The 25,905-nt window shown below is 40.7% G+C and overlaps 3 protein-coding genes across 5 annotated transcripts; all 3 read left to right on the plus strand.

Moving 5' to 3' along the window:
• Window positions 1-465: 465 nt before the first annotated feature.
• On the plus strand, window positions 466-9,806 carry mffb (mitochondrial fission factor b). Its single transcript, XM_062524821.1, has 7 exons — window positions 466-831; window positions 1,710-1,917; window positions 2,940-3,109; window positions 3,472-3,560; window positions 5,435-5,599; window positions 8,900-8,984; window positions 9,065-9,806. The coding sequence occupies exons 2-7, from the start codon at window positions 1,710-1,712 to the stop codon at window positions 9,194-9,196; spliced, it is 849 nt and encodes a 282-aa protein (XP_062380805.1). The 5' UTR covers window positions 466-831; the 3' UTR covers window positions 9,197-9,806.
• A 231-nt stretch (window positions 9,807-10,037) lies between these two features.
• On the plus strand, window positions 10,038-18,393 carry zgc:110269 (probable flap endonuclease 1 homolog). The gene is made up of 12 exons (XM_062524834.1): window positions 10,038-10,213; window positions 10,487-10,562; window positions 10,698-10,800; window positions 10,930-10,990; window positions 11,309-11,370; window positions 11,569-11,705; window positions 12,334-12,394; window positions 12,516-12,647; window positions 12,784-12,932; window positions 13,109-13,250; window positions 13,331-13,420; window positions 18,319-18,393. The coding sequence occupies exons 1-11, from the start codon at window positions 10,132-10,134 to the stop codon at window positions 13,379-13,381; spliced, it is 1,056 nt and encodes a 351-aa protein (XP_062380818.1). The 5' UTR covers window positions 10,038-10,131; the 3' UTR covers window positions 13,382-13,420; window positions 18,319-18,393.
• Window positions 18,394-18,622: 229 nt separating this feature from the next.
• Window positions 18,623-25,681, plus strand: agfg1b (ArfGAP with FG repeats 1b). Of its 3 annotated transcripts, none has more exons than XM_062524845.1 (12): window positions 18,623-18,948; window positions 19,464-19,557; window positions 19,767-19,882; window positions 19,991-20,129; window positions 20,442-20,589; window positions 20,958-21,080; window positions 21,613-21,757; window positions 22,313-22,392; window positions 23,168-23,263; window positions 23,564-23,716; window positions 24,651-24,745; window positions 24,854-25,681. In XM_062524845.1, the coding sequence occupies exons 1-12, from the start codon at window positions 18,782-18,784 to the stop codon at window positions 24,911-24,913; spliced, it is 1,416 nt and encodes a 471-aa protein (XP_062380829.1). In that variant the 5' UTR covers window positions 18,623-18,781; the 3' UTR covers window positions 24,914-25,681. The 3 variants fall into 3 exon arrangements, with proteins under 3 accessions (XP_062380829.1, XP_062380838.1, XP_062380844.1); XM_062524854.1 differs by having other exon boundaries at window positions 23,579-23,716; XM_062524860.1 differs by having other exon boundaries at window positions 18,910-18,948; window positions 19,805-19,882.
• Window positions 25,682-25,905: the final 224 nt, after the last annotated feature.

Raw genomic sequence — 25,905 nt, forward strand, 5'->3', positions numbered from 1 at the left:
GTTTCAAAGACATGTTTTTACTTTTCACAATTATATTTTCTGGCTGACGAGTTCAGCTACGGTAATTAGACTCAGTGGTTAAAAATGGTTGGAATTATGTGGTAGGGCAGTTCGGGGGACAGCACTTTTGGCCTAGAATGGGTTTGGTTTGAAGACAATTGGTTTTGACAGTTGTTGGTTTACAAACAGGGACGTTTCAATTATTATGTCAAGCACATCGAACACCATTTTAAGCCATAGCCTTTAAGTTGTATTGAAGTCCTTTTAAAAACTGACGCTATCACAACAGAATACAAACTGCCTGGAGAAATCAACACTTGCGTTTTTCCCATAGGGGTTTTCCCTGCGCAACCAGGGATGATTGGTTACTTTATTACCAGTCTCGAATGTAGAGGATGCAGCGGAAATTACCCGCGCAATGCGATTGGTGCATTAGTTAGCCAATTAGAATCCGCGCCTTGAAATGTTGATGTTTAGCAACATTTTAGTTATTTCCTTAGCAACATAGGCTTAGATTGTTGTCATGCACAGCTCATGGTGCCATTTATGATTACTGGAAGGTGGTAATATTTTCAGCTTTGAATTAACAATAGTTCTGGTACCGTAGATAGCTAAGCATCCAAGGACGTAGCACTGTCAACCAAGCTAATATATAGTGTGTGCCAAGATTCAACGTCAGCTAGCTAACCAACCAAGTCTACCATAACGAAGCTGAAATGCCATCTACCAGTGTTTCTGATTTGTTAAAGACGACACTGGTATAGCAATCGTTTTGAGTAGCTAAATTGGTCGCCAGATGTAAGAAGAACGCGACGCTGTCTTCAGAATTAAGTAAGTGTCACCTTTGCCAATGCTAACTTAACGTTACATCAAACGTTAACGTTATGTGTTTTCGCAATGGCGCCTCATTCATAATGTTAGCTCCCAAGTTAGCATGTCTCATTCAATAGACTCGGTTTCAACTCGATAACGTTATAGACTTTAGGCTCGTTTCAAGTTTTCTCTCGGTCACACAAATTTGCCAATAAGATAGTGTACGTAAGATAGTGATATATCTATATATCTATACATGTATTGTACAAATATTGCATGACTATCACAGGGAGCTAGTTGGTGAGATATCTAAAGATAACATAAGTTAACGTGAGCCGCCATCAGTCTAGTAGTGCTAAGCTGTATTATTAAAGTTACTGTGCAACAACGTTAAGTGGCGATAACAACAACTGGTGTTATATGGTGGACTCCATGTTTCGTGAACAATGTTATAAAACTTGAGTGGATGATGTAAAACTTTACTGAATAACGTTGTATTGTGTACCGTTGTTTTTGGTGTAAGACACCGTTCACGATATAGCAATCGGACAAATGTTAATGTTCAGTTAGAGATGATATTTGTGTCACTCGTCTTGTCTCAGTTTTTTAATGCCATCTATCAATGGAAGGCCTCTTCTCAAATTCGCCTAAATTAGGCAGCTCGTCAGCTACGGCAAAGACCATGAGGCTGCAGTACTTTGGCTGTAGCCTAAGTGTAGACGTGATAAACCTGTTTACGCCCACAGATAGCAAGTGTATTGGTTTACATTACTTTACTACGCTTGTTGTGTCGTATGCATCGCACGTGGTAACGTTAATGTTTGATCCCCTTTAAACAAAATTACTTATAGCTGTTGTTGTCACTTTGGGTAACAATTTCCATTTTTTCTTGACAGATGAGTGAAACGGCATACTCACCCTCTACCGATATGGTAGAAATGAATCGCATCCATTATGAGTTAGAGTACACGGAAGGCATCAGTCAGCGTATGCGCATCCCAGACAGACTCAAAGTTGCTGCTGGTGCGATGGAGGACCATCCTGCCCCTCTCCCCGATGTCCCTCTCCCCATGATGCATGTTCCAGAGAGGATAGTTGTGGCAGGTATGCAAGTAACTTCATGGCATGTGTCCCAATAATTGGTTTAAGTTTTTTTGTTGGGGACAACCAGATAACTGAAATGGTTTTATTTGTTTCCAGTGTTCGCATGAGAGCTTGGGCCCAGTGCTCAAGTTGCCCAAGTTTTGTCTAAAGAGAACACACTGACCTTAAAGATTGCATTTCACCTGTGATATGTAAGCATTTTGTTGGTATGATTTTGACAGTCATTGTGTTTTTGCCATTTGCGGGACAGCCATTCCAAGCTTTTTTCATTGCATATCTCCTCTTACCCTGTCAATGTCCAGTTCATATTTGAAACCCTCTGAAGCCATTAAACCCTCTGAAGCCAGATGTCTACGTCAATGCTAAGAGCAGTCACATGTATTGTAATGTAATAGTGGATCTCTGAGTAGGGCTGGGCAATTCATTGAAAATATATCAAAATGAACTTTTAGAATCTCTCTGGACCTAGTATTACTTATGTCAATTAATTGGTTACATTCACTAATGTACTGTATGTGTTACTGTCCTCTGCAAGTGGGAACTTACTTGTTGCCGATGTTGAGTACACATACCCATTGGAGCCACAGACGCTCATCGACGGGCCAGATGTTATCAGACTTCTGACCGTCTGCTAGGTCTGAGTTCACCTCAGTTCAAAACTGGCAGCACAATGGCAAACTGGATAACTACTTGTTGGAGGACTAGTAAATCATTCCTTAATTGTAATTAAGTTAAAACTTTGAAATAATCGTGATTTAAATTTGTAGACATGTTATCCCAGCCCTATCTCTCAGGTTGTCGATGGAGAGTCCACCTTGACCATTTTACTGTTCAGGTGAATCAGAAAAGATGACCACAGTGGACACAATGTGTAATTGTTTTTCACAGTAGTATGTTTGAAGTTACCTTCAAACAACTATGTCATGAGAATGTCAATAAGCTGACCCTCTTAACCTGTGTGCTCTGCAGATAGATACTTTATTGCATGTTGATATTCATAACTACTGTCTCACCACCGTCAGGTGACAATGCTGACTCCCGGTACAGCAGACCCAGGGACCTGGACCTGATCCAGGCCACTCCAGTGGAGTCGGTGCCCCTGATGGCCCCCCCACGGGTCCTCACTCTCACTGACCATTCACTGGACTTCCTTGAGCCAGACCCATCCAGTGCGTCTCAGGGAAATGAGGGGGTGAGTCTGCGTGACCAAATCACACTGCATTCATGTTGTAATAAACCAGAGTTTTACTTTAAAGCAAACTGTTCCATAGTCATTGCTGTTGATTACTATAGCAATGTTGCCTCTCTGATCAATTCATTGATCAAGTCAGAATGAGGAATATAACAACTAATCAACTTGAATGGCTGTACCTGTAGTTTTGATTGTATTCACAAGTATGGTTCAGTATGTAGCAGCACCTTTTGTAATTTGAGTTCATGGCATATTGGAAAAGTCCCTCGCCAGCCATTCAGTTGTGGGCACATTTATGCAGATAGATGGTTGAGGATATTCACAGTCAGGTGTCCTCTTCTCTTCTGTACCCTTTTACACAGACACCATCTCCCACAAAGTCCCATCGAGAGCGCTGCGTGAGTGAGAACTCTGTCATCCGCCACCAAGGGCCTCCAACCAAACATGAGGCGTAAGTTGACTTTACCTGCTCAGTATTGACTGACCTATTTGGCTGACCCACTTGCTCAGCTCAGCCCTGCTCTTGCCATTGTTTTAGCCACCTTTCTTAGCTGTACACCTGCACCATCCTTTTTGAAGATTAGGCCACACATTCCTTCCCTTTTTTTTCCAAGAGACGGACTGTATCCTTTCCATGTAAATATAACCCTTTTAAAGGAACACTTCACTTGGTTTTTTCATATTAAACTACGTCATTCCCTTAACTAAGACGAGTTGATGCATACCTCTCACGTTTCAATGCGTGCACTCACTGGCTCTGGCGTGCGGCGCAACTTTGATAGCACTTAGCTAGCCCAGTTCATTCATTAGGATCCAAACAGAGATGAAATTTGAAGCGACCAAACATCTCCATGTTTTCCCTATTGAAATACAGTAACACGAGTAGTCACACGACCAAGTATGATACATACATAGCTTTTATATAGCGCTTTTCACGGTACCCAAAGACGGCAAAGTATGATGAGACAAAATTAAATGTGGTGCATTTCTAAGCAGGTAAGAGAGATAACTATATTGTGTGGCGCAGTAATATCCTCACTTTTGCACTTTCAGTTTCACTTTGGAGTGAGGATATTACTGTGCCGAGTCTAAGTGTTCCAAGTGTTATTCCGCCTCACAATATAGTTATCCCTCTTACCTACTTAGAAATGCACCACGTTTTATTTTGTCTCACCATACTTGGTCGTGTGACTACTCGTGTTACTGTATCTTAATAGGGAAAACATGGAGATGTTTGGTCGCTTCAAACTTCATCTCTGTTTGGATCCTAATGAATGAACTGGGCTAGCTAAGTGCTATCAAAGTTGCGCCGCGCGCCAGAGCCAGTGAGTGCATGCATTGAAACGTGAGAGGTATGTATCAACTCGTCTTAGTTAAGGGAATAACGTAGTTTAAAGAGACCCTATGCAACTTTTTCATAGTCATAAAATTGCTTAGAAATCGTTGTTTTGCTTGACTGATCAGTTTTATCGAAAACAGTAATATTTCCTCCCGCTCCCAGCGTCCCTATCCGCTATTGCAACCTTGCAGTTTGTTCAGGAGACGATCGCTCCTTGTTTACATCTGGAAGGCTGAGACGCGTAAGGAACAAGAAGAACCATGCTTGCAATTTATATATTTTTATACCACTGCTTGGTCAAATTTCCTATTGTGATGCGCTGTTTGGAACGTGCATTATTTTTCTATAATCGCACGGCTATGAAGTAGTTCCCTACTTTTGGGCTTATTACACTTGAATATTAATTCGCCAATGTCAATGTAACGGTAAAAACAACAACGTTGTATCTAAGACAGCGGCAATATAAACGAAAGTGATAGTAGCAGTGGTATAAGCGGGATAATCAACTCCGCACCGTGCGTTTATAGGAAAATAATGCACTTATCGAAGTGTAAAGTCCCCTCCGCCTGCGGCGTCGGGTCCTTATTACCACTTCGAACGTGCATTATTTTCCTATAAACGCACGGCGCGTCGTTGATTATCCCTTACATATATAGCCTATATATGTATAAATATACACGCTAAAGCTGTCAGGGAAGCTCTGCAGAGAAATATGCAAGCATAAAATGAGCAAAAACGAAACCGAAACCAGAGATGAAATTGCCAATCCTGCATAGTTTCTCTTTAATATGAAAAAACGGTGAAGTGTTCCTTTAACCATAGAGCTGCTTCTTGATCATGGGCGAGTGCATAATTATTTCTAATGTTGCTGAAATGGCATTGTGATGGATAGAAAGAAATGGCATTAGTGGCTTTGTTCTTGGGTCTCTCACCCTGGCTGTGTGTTCACTGTGTTGTGTTGCCCTGCTCTCCTCCATCTCCTCCAGTGTGAGTCCATCCTCGGCCCCTCCAGTGCGCGTGTGCCCTCCTCTCGTGACCCCTGAGGACGGCCAGAATCTCTACAGCGCCAGCGGCATTCTGACCTACATCCAGTGCACTACCCGCCGTGCCTACCAGCAGGTTCTAGAAGTGCTGGATGACCCCCAGCACAGGTGAACTGGCCAACCTTTGCACTCTGACCCCTCTCGTATGAATGACATCGAGAATGGGTGCAAAAAAGCACTGTGTTTGTGTAAGCAAGGCATGTATGAGGGGAGCTAAAAGACTGACGGTCAGTGGTCTCAAACCAACATCTCCGTATTTGAAGTTATTCTTGAGTCAGCCTAGTTGGTTGGATATATAGTTTCCTTTTTATGGGGCTAGAGAGAGGTTACTAATATCTTAGAACAAAGAAAGATATCACCCAATCTACCTATAAATTACAGGAATGTCTGTTTGTCCGTATATCTATCGAATTGTTCCTCTGATTGATTCCAAACTTTTAAAAGCAGGTCAAACTTTCAAAAGCAAGTATCTATCTATCTATCCTGCTACGGACACGAGTAAGTGCAGTGCCAAGTTTGACATTGTTTGGATAGGAAATGCAAAAGATATCGTTAAATATATCAGTAAAAGAAGCACACATTGCCGCTTTAGCCGCTGGCCACTCTCCCATTGCGCACATAGCAATGGCACAGGACCAGAGACAGAGATGCTGAGTTCTGGCAGCATGATTCACTTCACAGCACGGGTGTAAAGTCAAGATGCAAGAGGTTGATGCAGGATGCAAGGTCTCAAATTGAACAGCGCGATAATGGTCCCATTATTTAGCTATAGACAGCGAGTGGTAGACAGAATGTGATGTCAATAGGTTACCAGAGACTGTTTTTGAGTCACATGATCATTGCATATTTCATCATGATGATGCATCATTCCACAAAATGGTTTGTTCTGTATCAAGTTATTCAATAGGCTAAACATCATTCAATAGGGTTTCATCTGGTCCCTTTCCACAGGTGTATGAAATCAAGCACTTTGATTATGATTGTAGACTGCATGGTGCTTGATTACTACACCTGTGGAAAGGACCTTAAAGGCAATCCATAACTCTTAAGGCCCTATCACATAAGCGGCATGCGCTATGAACACCATTACTTTCAATGGGTTGAGAGCGCAAAAGCGGCTCTGCCGCTGTGCTCAGCAAAGCGCAGCGCCGGCGGCATTTTGCCGCTTTGCCGCTGTTGCGCTTGCCGCGGTCAAAGTTGAAACATGTTGAACTTTGACCGTGGCGCGCTGTAAGTGAATGGTCTTTTGCGCGGAGCCCAGCAGTAACCATAGAAATAGGAGCGGTAACAGCAACAAAAATCGTAGAACGTTATCTCAACCAAGAGCAACCTAGCGGTGAGCGCAGCGCATGCCGCTTATAATGTAATCGGGCCTTTAGGCGTATGTCATTTTGATCTGCTACAGAGAACGAGTGGCAGACAGAGTGTGATGTCGCTTATAGGCTACCAGACAGTTTGTCATTTTGATCAAGGCCTATTAGAAATATCACATGCCCAAGTTCTGCTCGTTGTTTTTTTTTTTTATTATAATCTAATATAATATTCAGTATTCATTATTGAATGTCTAGCTGGAATTATAATTTTCCCCTATCATCCCTATTTTTAAAACAGGCCTTCCTGCAGGCATGTAATTGGGCTATGGGTTATCTACAGGAATAGCATGTTTGAATGGGCATTGCACTAGTCCAAAGAAATGCCAATGACCAATGAAGTCAAAATGAACAGTCTCCATGAGAAGAGACTGTGATTAGCAGTGATGTATAAAGTACTAGAGATCCAGACTTGAGTAGAAGTACAAGTGCTCTATCAAAAAAGTGACTTGAGTAGAAGTAGAAGTGCTCTTTAAAAACCGTACTTAAGTGGAAGTACTAAAGTATTAAACATGTTTTGTACTTAAGTATTGCAAGTAGTTTATTTTTTAAAATACTACTCAAGTACTGGAAGTAAAAGTAGAAGTATGTGTAATTAGCTGATTTGCGAACGAGATGGGTGCAAAAGGTATCAGCACAATCGTTCAGTGCAGGCCCCTTGGCAGACACACGGGGGCCATAGCCTAGGCCCTAGACTAGGCTATAAACATGTGGTAGTAGTTAAACAAGGTGAATAAATATAACTGTATGGGTTTCCCAATGTCATTTGTTGGGGTGTTATGACCGATGCAACTCACTTTTAATACAATAATAGGTATACAGAATCATATCTATCTAATGCATCAGTAGCCTATAGCCATAGCATGAAAAATACACGATAAGACTATAGTGTCACAATTGTTTTAACATAAGTTAAGAATTTTGATACTGATTTGATATGGGAGCCCCACCACACCAGTGGAGACCAGACACCAGACATTACAAGGCATAGGCCTACTTCCCCACACTCAGTGAAAAGGTGGCTTCATATCATATGTTTGCATTTCAAACATTTTGAAATTCATATGAAGTTTACAATAGGCCTATTTATGATCTGCACAATTAGTTAAAATACATAGTATGTTGAGTATTTGATATTGATTTTTTATTTTGACTCGCATTTTACACGATTGTCATATTGACTTACATTTATCTTTAATGTCAATTGTCTAATTGAGTGCCTGTCACTTTAAAAGAACATGAGAGTAATTAGGCCTCAGTCGTGGTAGGTTATCCGGCTAGTCTAGAATAGGCATAATGCATAGGAATATGTGGAGGTGATGCTTATGTTTTCTATGTAATCTATGTAGTTTAAATAAATGTTCTAAAACCAAACAAGTGGAAGAACACAATATTCAAGTAGTAGGCTAGTTATTGTGGGGTGCTACACAGACTGAAGTCGGAGACCAAGAAGAAATGTTGCAATTTAAAAACGGGATTACTCGAGAATGACTTGTACAAATGAATGCTTCTCATGTAGCCTAACTTCACCTTGATTTTCTCGCGAACCCTTAATTACAGCAACTATTTAATCCCATTGGAAAGCTAAGATCGTGCTGTCAACAAGTGACACGCATCAGTGTGACTAGGACTTTGTGAGCAATCCGGAACGGATTTGTTTGTGACCGACACACCAGTAACGAGTAACGATGGAGCACATAAAAAATGTATCGGAGTAAAAGTACTATACTCATCGAAAATATGTAGTGAAGTAAAAGTAGAAGTAGGAGAAAAAAATAATACTCCAGTAAAGTACAGATACTGCATTTCAGTACTTAAGTAGAGTACTTAAGTAGTTCTACTTCGTTACTATACATCTCTGGTGATTAGTGTGCAGTGTGCAGACTTGTTCATTTTGTAGTTATAAATGTTATAAATTGGCCATCACAATGTGCGTAAACCATGTTGTTTATCAGGTCCCAGATGTTTCTTTGTCTCCATCAATGCATTTCATTCTTATCCCAATACAACCTCATTGTTGTTTTTATTGCCTTTGAAGAGTTGGCCACCCAGTTTATGACCTAAGTTTGGAATGCACCCCTGAGGAGGCCTCTCTGGTGGACGCTGCTTCACTTCGACGACAGGTATCCGAGAGACAACACACTGTGCAATGCTGATGTTTGACTCAGATCCAGTCCACTAACACTTTGAGTTCCCATTTCAGATCGTGAAGCTGAACCGGCGCCTCCACCTGCTGGAGCAAGAGAACAAAGAGAGGACCAGGAGGGAAATGATCATGTATTCTGTTACCGTGGCGTTCTGGCTAGTCAACACCTGGGTGTGGTTCCGACGTTAGAAATCCACATCAGGTTCATCGAAGTTCTTAATTCCAGTCTGGTGGTTTGGACTGATGTGGAGGCTGGACATGCAAAGTGCTTGAGGAGGTCTGAATCTTCCATCCTGTCCTCATCTGGTTTAAACAATCATGTGTTCAGGGGCGTTCATGTACATATGGTAATGTACTCATAAATATTATGAAACGTGAGAAGTGTTGTGGAACATCAGCATAAAAATACAGCATGCACATGAAAATTAGAAGTTGTTCATGAGCATTTGTGTTTTGCACATTCATAATATTTGTGTTAAATAACAAAACATATATTGATGTGGACAAGACGCTCCTAATGTGCATCAGTCCTTATTGTTAAACAAGTCATTGCATAATCTCTGGAAGTCCAGAGTTGGTCATACTGTGAAAAGGTAAATGTGCAGTTTTGTTGTAAAACATGATGGATGATTAGCATGTTGTCTGTGCAATGTGTTGTGCATATTTTAAAAGAAATATTAACATTCCATGGACTGTGAGCTATAGCAAAGTTACTGCCATTCATGCTCCCATTGACCGTTTTGCTGGGACAGAAACATGTAAATACGTCATAATTTATTAAAGAAGGCGATATCTGGAATTCATTGTGTGTCTGGTATTATTTGCCAGCTGTTGTGCTTTGATAGACAACACTATCTCAACCTGCAGATATAACTAAACATTTCTCTGTGATAAGATAGCAAAATCTAACAAATGTAACTTGCTACAAAAGTTACGTTGTGTCGTGTACACGAGGTCGTACATTCATTGGAAGATACAGTAATCAGCTGGTCACAACAATCTGTCTCGTGTCGCTCTACTGCTTCCGGGTGTTTTTTAAAGCTGTGGTTCCAACATGGTCAGAGCCAGCCTGCTAGGCTATTGAATTCACTCGCAGCGAATCAAATCTTGCATTCACAGTAAACATGGGGATCACCAAGCTGGCAGATTTAATTCGAAATAATGCTCCAGGTGCAATAGCTCATAAGCAGATAAGCGACTACACTGGTTAGTCCCACGTACCTTTTTCCCTCTTGGCTAGAGTTAGCCCATTCACACTACATCAAAGGCTAGCGTAGTTGCTAACCAATAATTACATTGTGGTTCATGTGACATTATCCTTATGTTATCTATTACGTATCGATGATCATATCTTAGCTAGTCAAATATGGCATAATAAGTTTGCATTTGTAATTTTGTGTCTTTGGAAGGAGTCATAGCTAGCACTAGTTAAAGCATATTGACGAGTTAAAGGGACATTTCTGTATTTACTTTTCGTAGGAAAGATCATCGCTTTGGATACTTCTATTATTGTCAATCAGTTTCGCACCGCGGTTCATACAATGCCACATTTGAGGTAGGTCTCTGATCAGAGATATTCGGGTTACTTTGATCTAACTGAATGGATAATATTTTGATACAAAATGTGAATAAAAGAAATGAAAGCTTCTTGGTCAGCTGCCCTTCATACCTTATGATCTTTTAATTGCAGTCCTCTGACAGGACTATTCTTTCGGACCCTTGCCTTTCTCGAATGGGACATCAAACCGGTGTATGTCATCGATGGGAGGCCCCCTGAAGAAAAAAGAGCTGAGGTAGGACCAATTGAACCTTTTCATTTCTTATCTGTGATGAATTAGACTAGTTGGTTACTTTCTTGTAATGTTCATCAGTAACACAGTGTGTGTGTGTTGTGGATATGACTTTATCTAATCACCATGTAGTTGGAGAGAAGAGCTCAGAATGCAGGTTGGAACTCTCCCCCACGTCCACGCTCTAATGCAGGTAAGATTCTATTATTACAGTATTATGCTTTTTTACTACTCTTAATCCTAACCACCACAAACTGATAGGCCTATACCCGCTTTTTCTTGCAGGCTGTGCCTAACAACACCCCTTAGCTGTTCTAAAATCAGTGCTTAGCTGTTCTAGAATCAGGCTTATTGCTTAATTGTATTGTCAACACTGGCTACCCAAACAGTCATGCTAATAAAGCAACTTTGAATTTGAATTTTCCACACATCACTCTCTATTAGACAGTCTGAATTTAGCTGAAAGACATTCAAAAATGTGTAAGTGAACAGCAGCAATGCCTTCTTTCAGTTTCTTCACAGACACAAGACTGTCTGCGGCTCCTTAAGCTCATGGGCGTCCCTGCTCTCATAGTGAGTGTTCCGTCTTCTTGTTCTTTGTTTTATGTTAAACATCACTTGTCTTGTTTTATGGTCATGTTATTTATACACAGTCTAAATAGTAAAGTGATGGAGCACTTGGCAGTATTAATCTCAAGAGATATTTATTTTGGGGACGTACTGTGCTAAATGGACCACCATGACACCATCATCTCTTTCTGTTGTGCCCAGGCACCTGGAGATGCAGAGGCCTTGTGTGCCCATCTTGCGAAGACTGGTGTGGTAGATGCAGTGGCATCAGAGGATATGGACACTTTAGCTTTTGGAGGTTCTCTTCTCCTTCGCCAGCTTAATGCTAAGAGAGACAGGTGAGATGAAGATGGAGCTGAAGTCATACATAGTATCTCCCATCCCATTGAACGTTTGATTGTTTAATAGAGTTATATGGCTGTCTTGATCTTAGAGGCTGTCCACACTGTCAACAAATAACTATAAAGACAGCGATGGCTTCATTTTTTAGATTTTCAATATGGCAGCAAAAAGACCAAAGAGACGGTTGTGAAATATGCACCCCAAAGCTGTAGGGAGAGCTCCGTAGAGGGAAATTGGTGACGAACTGGTCGAATTGGTTACAGACTGGGACTTTAGATTACACAATTCCTTCCAAGTCATTTGGAAGGAATTGTGTAAAATCATTAAGCCATTGTTAAGTAAGGGATAATGCATTGTCCGACCGCCGACCAACAGTATTTGCTGGCTTTCTCTCTCAATGAAGCTCCATTATGATAAGAGAACGGAATACCTTTGGAATGATATGAATGGCATGAATCAGAAGCAAAAACATTTTGCCATTAGCAGTTATTAATTTATTGCAGAGGTGAAATATAACAAATATTGGACATCTGAACGATGGGACTGTCCAGTCATGTCAGTGGAATTTTGTGCAGCATTCCTCAGAGTTGTGTAATAATATTATTTATTTGACTGTTTTTCTAGTGATGTCACAGAATTCTGCTTGTCCAAAATCTTAGAAATGCTACAACTTTCACAGAAGGAGGTGAGACAGATATTTTTCCATAAACAGAAAGTGCCTCATTGAAACATCAGAATTCATTACTTGGTTCAGTACACTGATTACAAAATGGCTTCTCAAATTCATACCTTTTTATCTTAACCAGTTTGTGGACTTGTGTATCTTGCTGGGATGTGACTACTGTGACAAGATCGGAGGTCTTGGGCCCACACGGGCCTTGTCTCTGATAAAGAAACACCGAACAATAGAGTCTGTGTCACATAACATCAATAGAAAGGTACTTGCACCAGTAACACCGCTCTTGTCTGATGGTGTTTTTAATCGTGATTATCAGTGCTGTCTTTTGTAGTCCCTATGTCTGTATTCCTCCATCTATCATCACTAACAATCCTCCAACTCATCCTATTCTACAGACACACCCTGTCCCTCTCAGCTGGACCTATCAAAGAGCCCGTAACCTCTTCCTGGAGAGCCTGCAGGTGGCGACACCTGAGCTGGAATGGAAGGAGCCCGATGAGGAGGGTCTGGTGGGCTTCCTGTGCATGGAGAAACATGTTATAAAGTAAGCCTGGGGGTGATGATGATGACTGATGAGGGAGACTCTCACTCATCAAAAGAGCATATGTCAGACCTATTTACTTTAGTTTATTTGTTCATCTGCACTCACATTTTCCTCCCCCCCCCCCCCCCCCCCCCCCCCTCTCTCTCTCTCTCTCTGTCTTAATTCTATGTTGCCAGAATGGACAGAATTCTTGGACGGATGGAGAAATTCCGTAAATCTCGGGAGACTAAACGGAAAGAAAGAGAGGAGGCAAAAGCAGCTGGGAAAAGTACTCAAACAGGAATTAAAGATTTTTTCCGTGTGACACGGAAGCGACAGGTAAATGTTGGAAATATTTTCAGTATGCTGAAATCAAAATCAGTTGTAGAACTGCCACTGAATCTTATTTTTCTACTCAGGCTGTAGAGGCAGTGTGCCACGGCAAAGAAAAACAACGGAAGACCAAATGACACTGACCTCTGCTGGTTGGTGATGGATGGATGCATATGTGTTAGTCTATGGGCTAGTAGGGGTCCACATGCACCCCCCCCAAGATTAGACTTCATGGGTATTTTCTTGTAGCCCTGGTCCTAAAGTTTAAGAAAAATCATGTTAACAGGAAATCAACTCATTCCCACTATGCATGGCAGACCACTTTTTAACGTGTGCCGCGCGGTAAAAAAATACCGATTTTAAGACATAGGGGAAAATTAAATTGCCCATAGCATCTGCATAGAGTGGTCAATATGAACATATTATACATCATTACGAAGCTTTTGAATAGTTTTATAATAATAAAAGGGTTGAACATGAATTTAGTGAGAAATAATCCATATAATGACCTTGTAATTGCAGCCAAATAGGAAATATTCATAAAATACGATATGGCCAATGGGCATGGCAAAGAGAGATCCACATTATTCCCTCAATACTAAAGTCACAGTGGTATTTTCTTGTAGCCCTGACCTCAAAGTTTAAGAAAAATCATGTTAACAGGAAATCAACTCATTCCCACTATGCGTGGCAGACCACTTTTAAACGTGTGCCGCACGGTAAAAAATACCGATTTTAAGACATAGGGAAACTTATATTGCCCATAGCATCTGCATAGAGTTGTCAATATGAACATATTATACATTGTTATGAAGCTTTTGAATAATTCTATAATGATAAAAGGGTTAAATATGCATTTAGTGAGAAATAATCCATATAATGACCTTGTAATTGCAGCCAAATAGGAAATATTCATAAAATACGATATGGCCAATGGGCATGGCAAGGAGAGATCCACATTATTCCCTCAATACTAAAGTCACAGTGGTATTTTCTTGTATCCCTGGCCTCAAAGTTTTAAATAAATAAAACTCATTTCCACTGAACTGATTTTAAAATAAACCAATTTCCACAGAACCGATTTGAGAATATAGTGATTTCTACAGAACCGATTGAAAAATGAACTAATTTCCACTGAACCGATAGAAAAGACATGAAATCAGACATTGTTACTATAACCAGTGATAAAATTCATATGTAGGTATCACTACAATGTATTTTACAATAATCTGTTGGTTTGTTGTGTATTGACCTATACATTCTTTATATATTTATATAGTTTTTAGGGTGTTTTGGAAGTACAGATAATCTAAAGTAGCCTAAATAATACATTTCTGGAATGTTGTTGGAATGCTTGCAGTCTGTAGATGTCATTATGCTATAATAAGATAGATTCCACCCTTCTGTGTGTTTGATGACACCATATGCCAGGAAGACATCACTGTATACATTGACGGATACTTTTGAATAGTGATAGTTTTTGGGGTGTTGTGTAAGTAGAGATCTTCTAAAGTAGCCTTAATCATACATTTTTGGAATGCTTGCAGTGTGTAGATGTCATTAATGCTATAATAAGCTAGATTCCAACCTTTTCTGTGCTTGATGACACCATATGCCAGGAAGATTTTACCATTTACATTGACAGACACTTTTGAATAGTGGTAATTTTTAGGGTGTTGTGTAAGTACAGATAATCTAAAGTAGCTTAAATCATATATTTTTGGAATGTTTGCAATGTGTAGATGTCAGTTATACTATAATAAGCTAGATTCCACCTTTCTGTATTATTGATAACACCATATGCCAGGAAGATGTGACATTAACGGATACTTTTGAGTAGTGGTAGCTTTCAGGGTGTTGTGTAAGTACAGATGGTTATGGTTATGGTTGCTTAGCAGACGCCTTTGTCCAAGGCGACATACAAACAAAAACAATACAATAATTAAATTTAGCAGTTGATTAGACTAACTAAAGGGAATAGCAGCATAAACAGTAAACAGTATCAATATAAGCAAAGCTAATGAAATAAACAAAGACTAAATAGGAGAATAGTAAATAAACAAGTCATTCAATCAATTATAATAACAATAACTATGGAATAATGAGCAATAATAAAAACAATGTCAATTTAATCAATGGCCTATGGAAACAAAACAATAATATACAAACCATCATCATAAACGCTAATAGACTAAGTGCATATTGAATAGATATGCCTGCATAGAAGCTCCAGTAGAGATGGGGAGTTATGGGAGAGCAGGCTAAGTGGAACTATTTGGTTTGCTACTCCCCCTCCCCAGACACCTCTTAAAAGACTCAACTACCATTGGAGCGAAGAGCACCAGGCAACATGGAACCACTGATGTGAAGGAGTTTGACCCAGCGTTTATAGCTGGTCGACACAGCAGACATTCGTCAGAAGATCGCAGTGGGCGATTGGGAATATAAACTTTGATCAATGACTTAAAGTAGGAGGGGGCAGATCCAGTCAATGTCCTATAGGCTAAACTCAGAGATTTGAATTTAATTCTTGCCACTATAGGGAGCCAGTGGAGAGTAACTAACAGCGGAGTTACAGTACATGTGTCCTCTTTGGCTGATTAAAGACTAGACGTGCTGCAGCATTCTGAATAAGTTGTAACAATTTTAATACATAAGCAGGTAGGCCAGCTAACAGCGAATTACAGTTGTCCAGCTTGGAGAGAACCATGGCCTGAACAAGAAGCTGTGTGGAATCTTGCGTCAGATAATGTCTGATCTTCCTGATGTTGTAAAGGATGAAATGACATGACTTAGCAGTTGAGGCAACATGCTCAGAGAAGTCAAGTCGGTCATCAATTATGACACCCAAGTTACATGTCGATCTAGTTGGAGTCAATGAAGATGAGTCAAGCTTAATGTTCATCTGTTGTGGAATGGCTGTTTTTGCAGGAAACACCAAGAGCTCAGATTTTGAGATATTAAATTGGAGGTGCCGATCCTTCATCCAGATAGAAATATCCTGTAGGCATGCAGAGTCCTCAGGTGGGAAAGATAGAGTTGAGTGTCGTCAGCATAGCAATGATAATTAAATCCATGAGAGCGAATGATCTCACCTGAGGAAGTGGTGTAGAAAGAGAAAAGGAGGGGCCCTAATACTGATCCCTGAGGCACTCCTGTGGTGAGGTCATGGGACTTTGATACTTGTCCCTGCCAAAACACGCTAAAAGAACGCCCTTTAAGGTAAGAGTTGAACCAGTTAAGAGCTTTCCCAGAAATTCCCAGTTCAGATCATGTAGAAAGGAGAATATCATGGTTAACAGTATGAAAGGCAGCAGATAAATCTTGCAGGATTAACACTGATGACGGAGCAGAGGATTTAGCTACTCTCAATGTATCAGTCACAGATAGAAGAGGAGTTTCAGTAGAATGACCACTCTTGAAACCAGACTGCATAGGGTCTAGTAGTAGGTTATGCTGATTAAGGTACTCACATACTTGCTTAAAGACCACTTTCTCCAAAACCTTTGACAAGAAAGGAAGAAGGGAGACAGGTCTGTAGTTCTTCACATCAGTTGGATTAAGTGTACTTTTCTTTAGCAAAGGTGTAACCCTTGCCTGTTTAAAAGAAGAAGGATCTATTCCAGAGCTGAGTGAAGAATTAAACACATGTGTAACTGCTGGTATAACAGTGGGTGCAATAGACTGTAGGAGAGTAGACGGGACAGGATCCAAAAGGGCATGTTGTTCGGCTTTGTTGAAGCAGCTGAGAGACTGGTTCCTCATCAAGAGGAGAGAAAGTGTCCAACGATGCCATCATGGTAACACAAGACAAAGTCCTCCTTACAGGATCATCAAACTGAGCACTGATTTTAGCAACTATTTTCAGATCAAAGTAGCCTAAATCATATATTTATGGAATGTTTTCAGTGTGTACAAGTAATTTATGCTATAATAAGATAGATTCCACCCTTCTGTGTGCATGATGACACCATAAGCCAGGAAGACATCACCGTATACATTCACGAATACTTTTGAATAGTGGTAGTTTTAGGGTGTTGTGTAAGTAGAGATCATCTGCAATAGATGTGCAAGATACAATTTGTGAAAATAGTCAGTTATCATTGGAATAGTTATCATTGGATGCTGTTGAATAACCCTTTTGTAGAAACTCAATCTCCTGTTTCAATTAGCCTAATTATCATTTGAGATTATTTGAAAACTAAAATAACACTGTGTGTTCTGATCAAACTATCAAACAACCTTTTATTTCAACTTTTAAAGATAAAGAAAAACCCTTAATGGTGAACATGTGTGTCTCCTTATGGGCAAAAAAAATATTTCCTGAACCCCACGACTTTAAAAGTTCTGAGAATGTTTAAATATATAAAGAATGTAGGTCAATACACAACAAAACAACAGATTATTGTAAAATACTTTGTAGTGATACCTACATATGAATATTATCACTGTTTATAGTAACAATGTCTGATTTCATGTCTTTTCTATCGGTTCAGTGGAAATTAGTTCATTTTTCAATCGGTTCTGTAGAAATCACTATATTCTTAAATCGGTTCTGTGGAAATTGGTTTATTTTAAAATCAGTTCAGTGGAAATTAGTTTTATTTCTTTCAAACTTTAAGGCCAGGGCTACAAGAAAATACCTCTGTGACTTCAGTATTGAGGGAATAATGTGGATCTCTCCTTGCCATGCCCATTGGCCATATCGTATTTTATGAATATTTCCTATTTGGCTGCAATTACAAGGTCATTATATGGATTATTTCTGACTAAATGCATATTTAACCCTTTATTATCATAGAATTATTCAAAAGCTTCATAATGATGTATAATATGTTCATATTGACCACTCTATGCAGATGCTATGGGCAATTTAAGTTTCCCCTATGTCTTAAAATCGGTATTTTTTACCGCGCAGCACACGTTAAAAAGTGGTCTGCCATGCATAGTGGGAATGAGTTAATTTCCTGTTAACATGATTTTTTTAAACCTTTAGGACCAGGGCTACAAGAAAATACCCATGAAGTCTAATCTTGGGGGGGGTGCATGTGGACCCCTACTAGCCCATAGACTATGTGTTTTGTGTTTACATTTTTGACTTGAGTCAAAAAGATCTGTCCTTTGCTATTAAAAACTGTTTAAAACCCAGAGTCCTTAATTTGAATGGGATTGAAGTTGGACATATCCAGAAGAAGTATATGATCTGGAATTTACTACATTTTGGTACAATATAGAGATATTCCTGTAGATATTGTATCGAAATACTATCATGGAAACAAGAGGTGGACCCAAAGTACTTTTGGTATAGCCGAAAAATGGTAGAACTTCTGTCTTATGACGCACTCCAATACAGCGGGTGGCGGTACCAATCTGGAAAACTATTCCATAGAAGAAGGAATTCTGAGCGATAGCTGTCCCTGCCTGGAAGACTGCGGTGGATGGTGCTAAGACTGGTGTTTGGTCTGTTGATGCGCTAAATCTATCAAGTTATTTGACTGCATCGTCCCCTCCCGCGACGACCAACGCTTACATCGGTCATGGCGGCGAGTGCGAAGAGAAAACAGGAGGAGAAGCACTTGAAGATGCTCCGGGAAATGACTAGCTTGCCTGCCAATAGGAAATGCTTTGATTGCGACCAGCGCGGCCCAACCTACGCCAACATGACAGTGGGCTCATTCGTTTGTACCACCTGTTCCGGGATTTTGTAAGTTATAAACAAGTAGTTGCCTGTTGTTGATGTTTTGTTAATCATCACTCCTCTTAGGGAGATGTCTCAGCGGACAGGAGCGTTAGCCAGCCAAAACAGATTCTTCACCCATTTCATAGCCTACATAATAGTTATAGCCTCGCGGGTGGCCTACTACAGAATATGTTGAATAGGTCTATTAACTTGCAAAATGCAAACAGAAAGTCACTCTAGGTTGGATTGGCTAAATTAAATTATGAGCTATTATAGGATCGCACACTGTCGCCACATAGACGCCATATGTTTTTGACTTCTGATCTTCTGTAAAAACTTTCTCTGCCATTTTCAAGTGCAGTTGGAGACATGCCGACTTGGCAGAGAGATAACTGTAAACTAACGAGGCCGAAACACCTGAAAGAGTCACTTAAAATTTAAGAATGTGCTACAGTTACTTTTCCCTCAAGATAGCCGATGCTGATTGATTATGCAGTGTGCTTGACCAGTGTGCGTAATGCTCGTCCTGTCTCCCCAAGGCGTGGTCTCAACCCACCGCATCGTGTGAAGTCCATCTCTATGACAACATTCACACAACAGGAAATTGACTTCTTACAGAAACACAGCAATGAGGTATGGCGTCTTTCATTCTTTCAACATACTGAGGTATCAAGCATTTTAGGAATAGGATGCATGTGGTTTTTTTTTTAGCATGCTGGCGTTTGGTATTGACGCACAGGCAGTTTTGCAGTATTTCTCGGTTCTTCATATGTTTTCCACTTTCTTTCTGCCATTGCTCATTTATTAATTAATCCCTACCACATATTTACTGCATGGTGCAGGTTTGTAAACACATTTGGCTTGGGCTTTATGATGACAGAAGCTCTGCTATCCCAGACTTTCGTGAACCACAGAAGGTCAAGGAGTTCCTCCAAGAAAAATATGAAAAGAAAAGATGGTAAGCTGTAGTGTGAGCACCTTTGCACCAGTGATCATATTTCTCAGTATGAGCATGGCCGTTTACCCACACCCCCCTCCGGTTTATCTTTCCTTTGTCTGGCTGCAGGTATGTCCCCCCAGCACAGGCCAAAGTCATCGCTTCAGTCCAGGCCTCCATCTCTGGGTCCTCTGCCAGCAGCACAAGCAGCACCCCTGAGGTGCAGCCTCTCAAAACCCTGCACCTGAGCAAGACTCCGTCCAACCAGGTACATGAACTCTCATGGCTCTACCCTACCACTGTTGATCGTGTGCACTTCATTTATTCTCCAAAACGCTATATGCAGACAAACATCCTCCTGTCCGGATTCATTCAAGCTGAGACAGGACCGAGGTTGTCCAGTATGAGGTTTCAGCAAAACATCAGTGTACAGTAGAAAGTGAAGAAGGACTTTGTGGTGCGGAGGCATTGAGGACAGTTTCATATTGTATACTGTGGATCCACAGCCATACTGAATATTTTAATGAGAGTGCTCTCTCTCTCTCTCTCTCCACATGTATTTCTCTCACACCTTAATCAGTCCCCGGCAATCAGCCGTGTCCAGCCACAGTCAGAGAAAAAGTTTGACCTCCTCTCTGACCTCGGTGGAGACATATTTGCAACTCCACCCTCTCAGACAGCAGGCTCCACCAACTTTGCAAACTTTGCTAATTTCAACTGCCCTTCAGGTATTGTATTGATTCTGGCCTGCAGTGGGCGTGCCTGGTATGTCCTATTCACTTAAACACATCTAAAAAGCTATTTGCCCTTGATAGATTACATTAAGTTAAAACAAACCATTGCAGTCTTTGTTTTTCCTTTATTTCTTGTTGAGCTGTGCAAACAGGATACGCTTGATCTCCTAAAATTGCTTAGCATTGCACATGGCCTCCTTTATAAATGCATATACACAAACATGCATTAAAGGTCACACGTATTGTACTGTATGTCACCAGCTTGGTCTCATTGTCTAGTTTCAGTTGGTTTACTTCAGTGTTTTTTGTTCTCATTTTCTCCTCACTTTTGGTTTTATGTCTCGTGTTTGTGACTGCTGCAGCGCAAAGTAACTCAAACTCAGACTTTGCCAATTTTGACTCATTTGGAAATTCCAGTGGGTCCTCGTCCTCACATTTCGGTACCTCAGCCCCCTCCCAGCCCTTCACTCATCCCTGTCATACAGGTATAACCTCCACATGAAACCCAGAACCCCCACCTGACACACTGCATAGGTTACAACAATCATTGTCTGTGGATTTTAGTTTGTTTGTGTGTTTATTGTATGTAATATCACATTGCATGTAAATGTAATTGACTGCATCAATTAATTTGCCATGTGCAATCAGTTAGAGCTTACAGCAGAGTAATATTATGGCTTTTTTCCTGCGAAATCTGCACGTATGGTGATGTTGCAAAAAAAATATAGTATTGTCTTACATAAAGAAATAACACACACATCTATATTGCACATTCTTGCTAAAATGATCATGTACATTTAAACATATATCACAAGTTTTTAATACGACAGTCCCCCTCTGTGTTAACTTTTTAAAGCAGTATTTCCATGGTAAATAGCACTCAACACCTCCCCCTCTGTATCGCAAATAATTTAAGATTAAACAGCCTGCCCAGTTAGCAAATATAACAGCACACTTGTCTGATACTCTCTACTGCCTCTGCTGACTGTGTCTGGTATGTGCTTGCTCTATGTGCAGGTGGCGGGGTGTCCGTGCCCTCGCTCTCCAGCGTGGCGTCGGCGCCCGCTCCACCCGCCACATCCGCAGGGGACCGCTACGCCGCCCTGGCCGAGCTGGACAGCGCCCTCGGCTCCTCGGCCCCCACAGGGAGCGCTGCTCAGGGGTAAGTGTGACGACACAAAGGGTGCCTCTCATTTGGTGTTTTATCCACCCTCCCTTCCTTCCTCGATCCTCGTCCTCACTGATCCACTGTAGATCGAGAATGATGGGGCGGCCACAATGGGATAGTCTATCCAGTGTTAGTTATAGATCAGTGGGAACGCCCCTCCAGGAACGAGCATTGAGGATCGACGAGAGTGTTTGAGAGCCACCCAAACAGAGAGGGTTAAAGCGGAGCGAGAGGCGCACATGTTCGACCATTTCCGCTTTCTGTTTTCGCAAAGGGGAGGGGGGCGAAATCCCCCTTTAAGCAGACCTAGAAAGTGACGTTACATTTGAACTGAACTGCTTGCCACTCTGACAGAGATCGATATCCCACTATGACGTCTTCGCGACACGCCTCTTTAAGCAGACAGGAACTGTTTGAATTTTGCTTCCATAGAGATGCATTATGTTGCTCTATCTTGTCAGTAATGAAGGATCTTTGACCCAAAGAGTGATGCTCATGATGCATCCTTGGGTGACACTTGGTTTGAGCGTGGCTGTCTTGCTGATCCAGGGGCATGTTTGGAGCAGTGCCAGGAGCCACCTCCGTGCCCACCCAGCCACCACTTCCTGTCATGCAGCAAGGCTTTGTTGGTGAGGGCACACATTTATTTTCAAGTAAATGAAACTTATCTCTGAACTTTCAACAGTATTGGTTAGAATTTTAATCTTAAACTTGGTTTATTCACGTAAGGTTTTTTAGAACTTCTCCAACGATATTAACAAGCACATACATTTCTGGTGGAACGTGATCTAAGGTAAAGAAATCTTTTGAATTTCCGCATTGTGAAGGGACAACAGCTGAAAACTGCTGGGTCCATACATTTTCTCAGAACAGTTGAATTTGAACGGTAATTGCATTGTTACCTTTTTCAAGCTCACATCCAGCTCCACTTAATGTTCACAGAGAACTACTTCCTCAGACTGTTTGCAAGTGTTTGCAAACATTCATCAAAAACTCAAGTGTGTGAATCTGTGTGCAAATTGGAATGCACTCCTTTCCCTTCACAATGAGCTTTCTTCATCCTTCACAATCACTCACAAAAAATATATATATCATAAATAAAAGCTATTACTATAAACTACTATACTCTATATCCACTGTATCTACAACTACCTTAACTAGATTACTTACTAAATCAATCTTTTCTGTCACTTAATCTACCGGCGGTGGGCTAGCCCACAAAATTAAACTCTGTGTTCCACCTGAAATGGATGAGTTGGCTTATGATGCTGGCATAGTTCTACTACTACGACTGCATAATAAACCGAATTGATTGTTGTTCTTAATTTATTGGATTGATTATCTGAGTGTTGTTAACTGGTTACATTTCTTCTATCTTATAGATGTGTCTTTCTTTTCTTTTAGTTGCTCCATCCACAAACCCATTTGTAGCTGCTGGTATGGCCCATGAGCCTATGTCCACCAACCCCTTCCAGAGTAATGGCAGAGCATCAGCTCCAGGTACAAAATGGCTATTTGGCAAACTTGTGTACCTCAAAGACATTGCATCTCCGATTGCCACAGCAGTATAACAACAGTGAATAAGCTCTATTATATGAACCTACACATTCTCACATTCATTTGTTTGAATTAATGAGGCATTATGATTAACAAAAGTGTTGGGTCATATATATATATAGTGTAAATTGAAGCACTTTCAGCATTTGATCAACTTTAAAAGTAACGGGGGAAAGGATAGATATGTAAGAAAGAAAACAAAGAAGTGCTTCAGTGTCGTTGATATCAGTCTGAATGTCACAGCCTCATTTGGAACAGGCTCCATGAGTATGCCAGCAGGATTCGGGAACGCCACCAGTTACTGCCTCCCCACCAGCTTCAGTGGGACGTTCCAGCAGCCCTTCCCAGGCCAGGCACCCTACGCTCAGCCCTCAGCTTACCACCAACAGCCCAATGGTGAGTTCTTGGGATGTGGTAAGGAAGATGCACAAGATGTCAAGTACGACATCATTTACCAGTGCTAGTAGCTAATGTTCATCTGTTGTGTTCATCTGTTGTAACTTAAGTGTGGTGTTGATTATTTGCGTAGCCAGCTGCAGATTCAGAAAGAAAAAATCCATCAGGTGGTACTACAGTAACCACCCGTAACAGCCACAAGTTGAACTCTATAAGAGGGCAGGTGCTCTAAATGTCTCTCTGTGAGTTTTAGGTGACCCAACTTGAGTGCTTCATTAATCCTGGTGAGGTTCTGTAGCTCTGTCTAATTGGTTATGTGTCACTCTGATTCAGAACTGACCAACGGCCATCATGTAACAAGATATGAAGGGGTTTGGAGTCAGAGAACATAGCTAAATTATAGTTGGTCATTTAAAGCAACTGTAGGCAGTAGTTTTATCTAAAATTAGCAAGCTATCTCGATAACCGCCTATAAAATTGGCTTCCAATGGCCATGATCAAACAAGTGCAGTTTGCGCTGCTAAAAAAATGAACTTGCCAATTTATTTATACTTATAATTATTTCTGCAAATATTGTTCTTATGACTAGTTCTTATGTCCTTATGACTAGTTTCCAACTAAACAAAATTATGTGGATTTATCAGCTTTCCCTATAACACTTACTAATGTAAATGTGTTTTCAGGACTAAGATTGCTAGGTAGCTAGGCTCAAAATAACTACTAAAAACATACAAAAAACAGTAAAAGATGTTGAGCTATTCAGTCACGATTCACTAAACGTTGTTTCCGCTCTCCATACACATGCTAAGGCATTGTACTCTTGCACACATGATGGTACACATGGTAAAGTAAATCAAAACAATCTTGCTGTGTGATAGCTGGAGGGAGTAACTGACACAATGTGACATTTCATGTCCCCTTACTCCCCCTTTAGGCGCCGGCTTCCCTGTCTACGGACCGGCCAAACCTCCCATGACCTCTTATGGGCAGGGGATCGCAGCCCCTGGCATGTCCAACAATCCATTCATGGTGAGCGTTATTGTCAGAGTAAGATCATGTGATTGCAGTAGTTTCTGAAGGACTGACTGAATTCTCAGATGAGTACTGTATGTGTGCTATTTTTGTTTCCTCTTGCAGGGAGGTGCCCCCGCAGGATCATACCCCTCAGGAGGTTCTTCCACCAACCCCTTCCTGTGATGTTCCCAATTCAAAAGCACAGACGTGACATCCAAGCACTCACATACACTAAAACACACATTCCATGTCACCACGTACTCCAAACACCAAGAAGTCTATAAAGGCAGGTTTTTAGATGCACAGCACTGAGTGTCTTATTGTTTTAAAGGAAAAAAGCCCTGTGATGCAAGTCCAGAGGGAAGCCTCCCTTTCTCCTAGTGTTTTGGGAAAAGAGAAAAAAACGCCCTTTGAACTCACTGCCATGTCATGAAGATATACGTATTTGTTATGTAGCTTCAATTCAAGTTACTTTATATGCTTAGAAAGTAAGCTCCTACTGCATATCAATATTTACAATCCTCTTAAGCACACACTTTGTACAGATTAAACTGTGCTCAGAGCACAGAGAAGACCGTAAAGAGATGTACTTTTAAAAGTGGTCAAATATAATGGTTCTACATTGGGAACCTCATTTCATTTTGTAAAAATAAAACCCACATAGTAGAGGCCTTTCATATCAACCAGTTGGCCTACTTCCTGCCTGAAAGAGGTCAGAAACTCATTATGAGAAACCCATTTTCAGCTTGCCACGAAACTGTTAGAGTAGTAACATGATCGACAAGCAAATGTTCTGAACGTACCAGGAGGAAATGTACAGTATAGTCTCTTACAAACTGCTTATGTCTGTATCTGGACAGCTAAGGCAAAATGTTCTCTGATGTATAACCTTGAAAGCATTTTTGACTGTACGAAGCGCACTATTATGGACATTAAGTCAGTTTGTACATATATAAATATATGTATAAATATATTAAAAGATTTTTAACTATATGACCTGATGTATTTCTTACTTCTAGTGCAACATTTTACCTAAACGTGGTCACATTGTTTACTTGCATATTATTTGTATTACAAGTTTCCTGAAATTGTGTGTTTAAATATGCACATTTTGCATTATAGCTACTCAGATATAATCTTCAAAATCATAAGTAGGCCTATATGTTGTTGGATTT

Source organism: Sardina pilchardus, chromosome 2, assembly GCF_963854185.1.
Source record: "Sardina pilchardus chromosome 2, fSarPil1.1, whole genome shotgun sequence".
NCBI classification, from domain to species: domain Eukaryota; kingdom Metazoa; phylum Chordata; class Actinopteri; order Clupeiformes; family Clupeidae; genus Sardina; species Sardina pilchardus.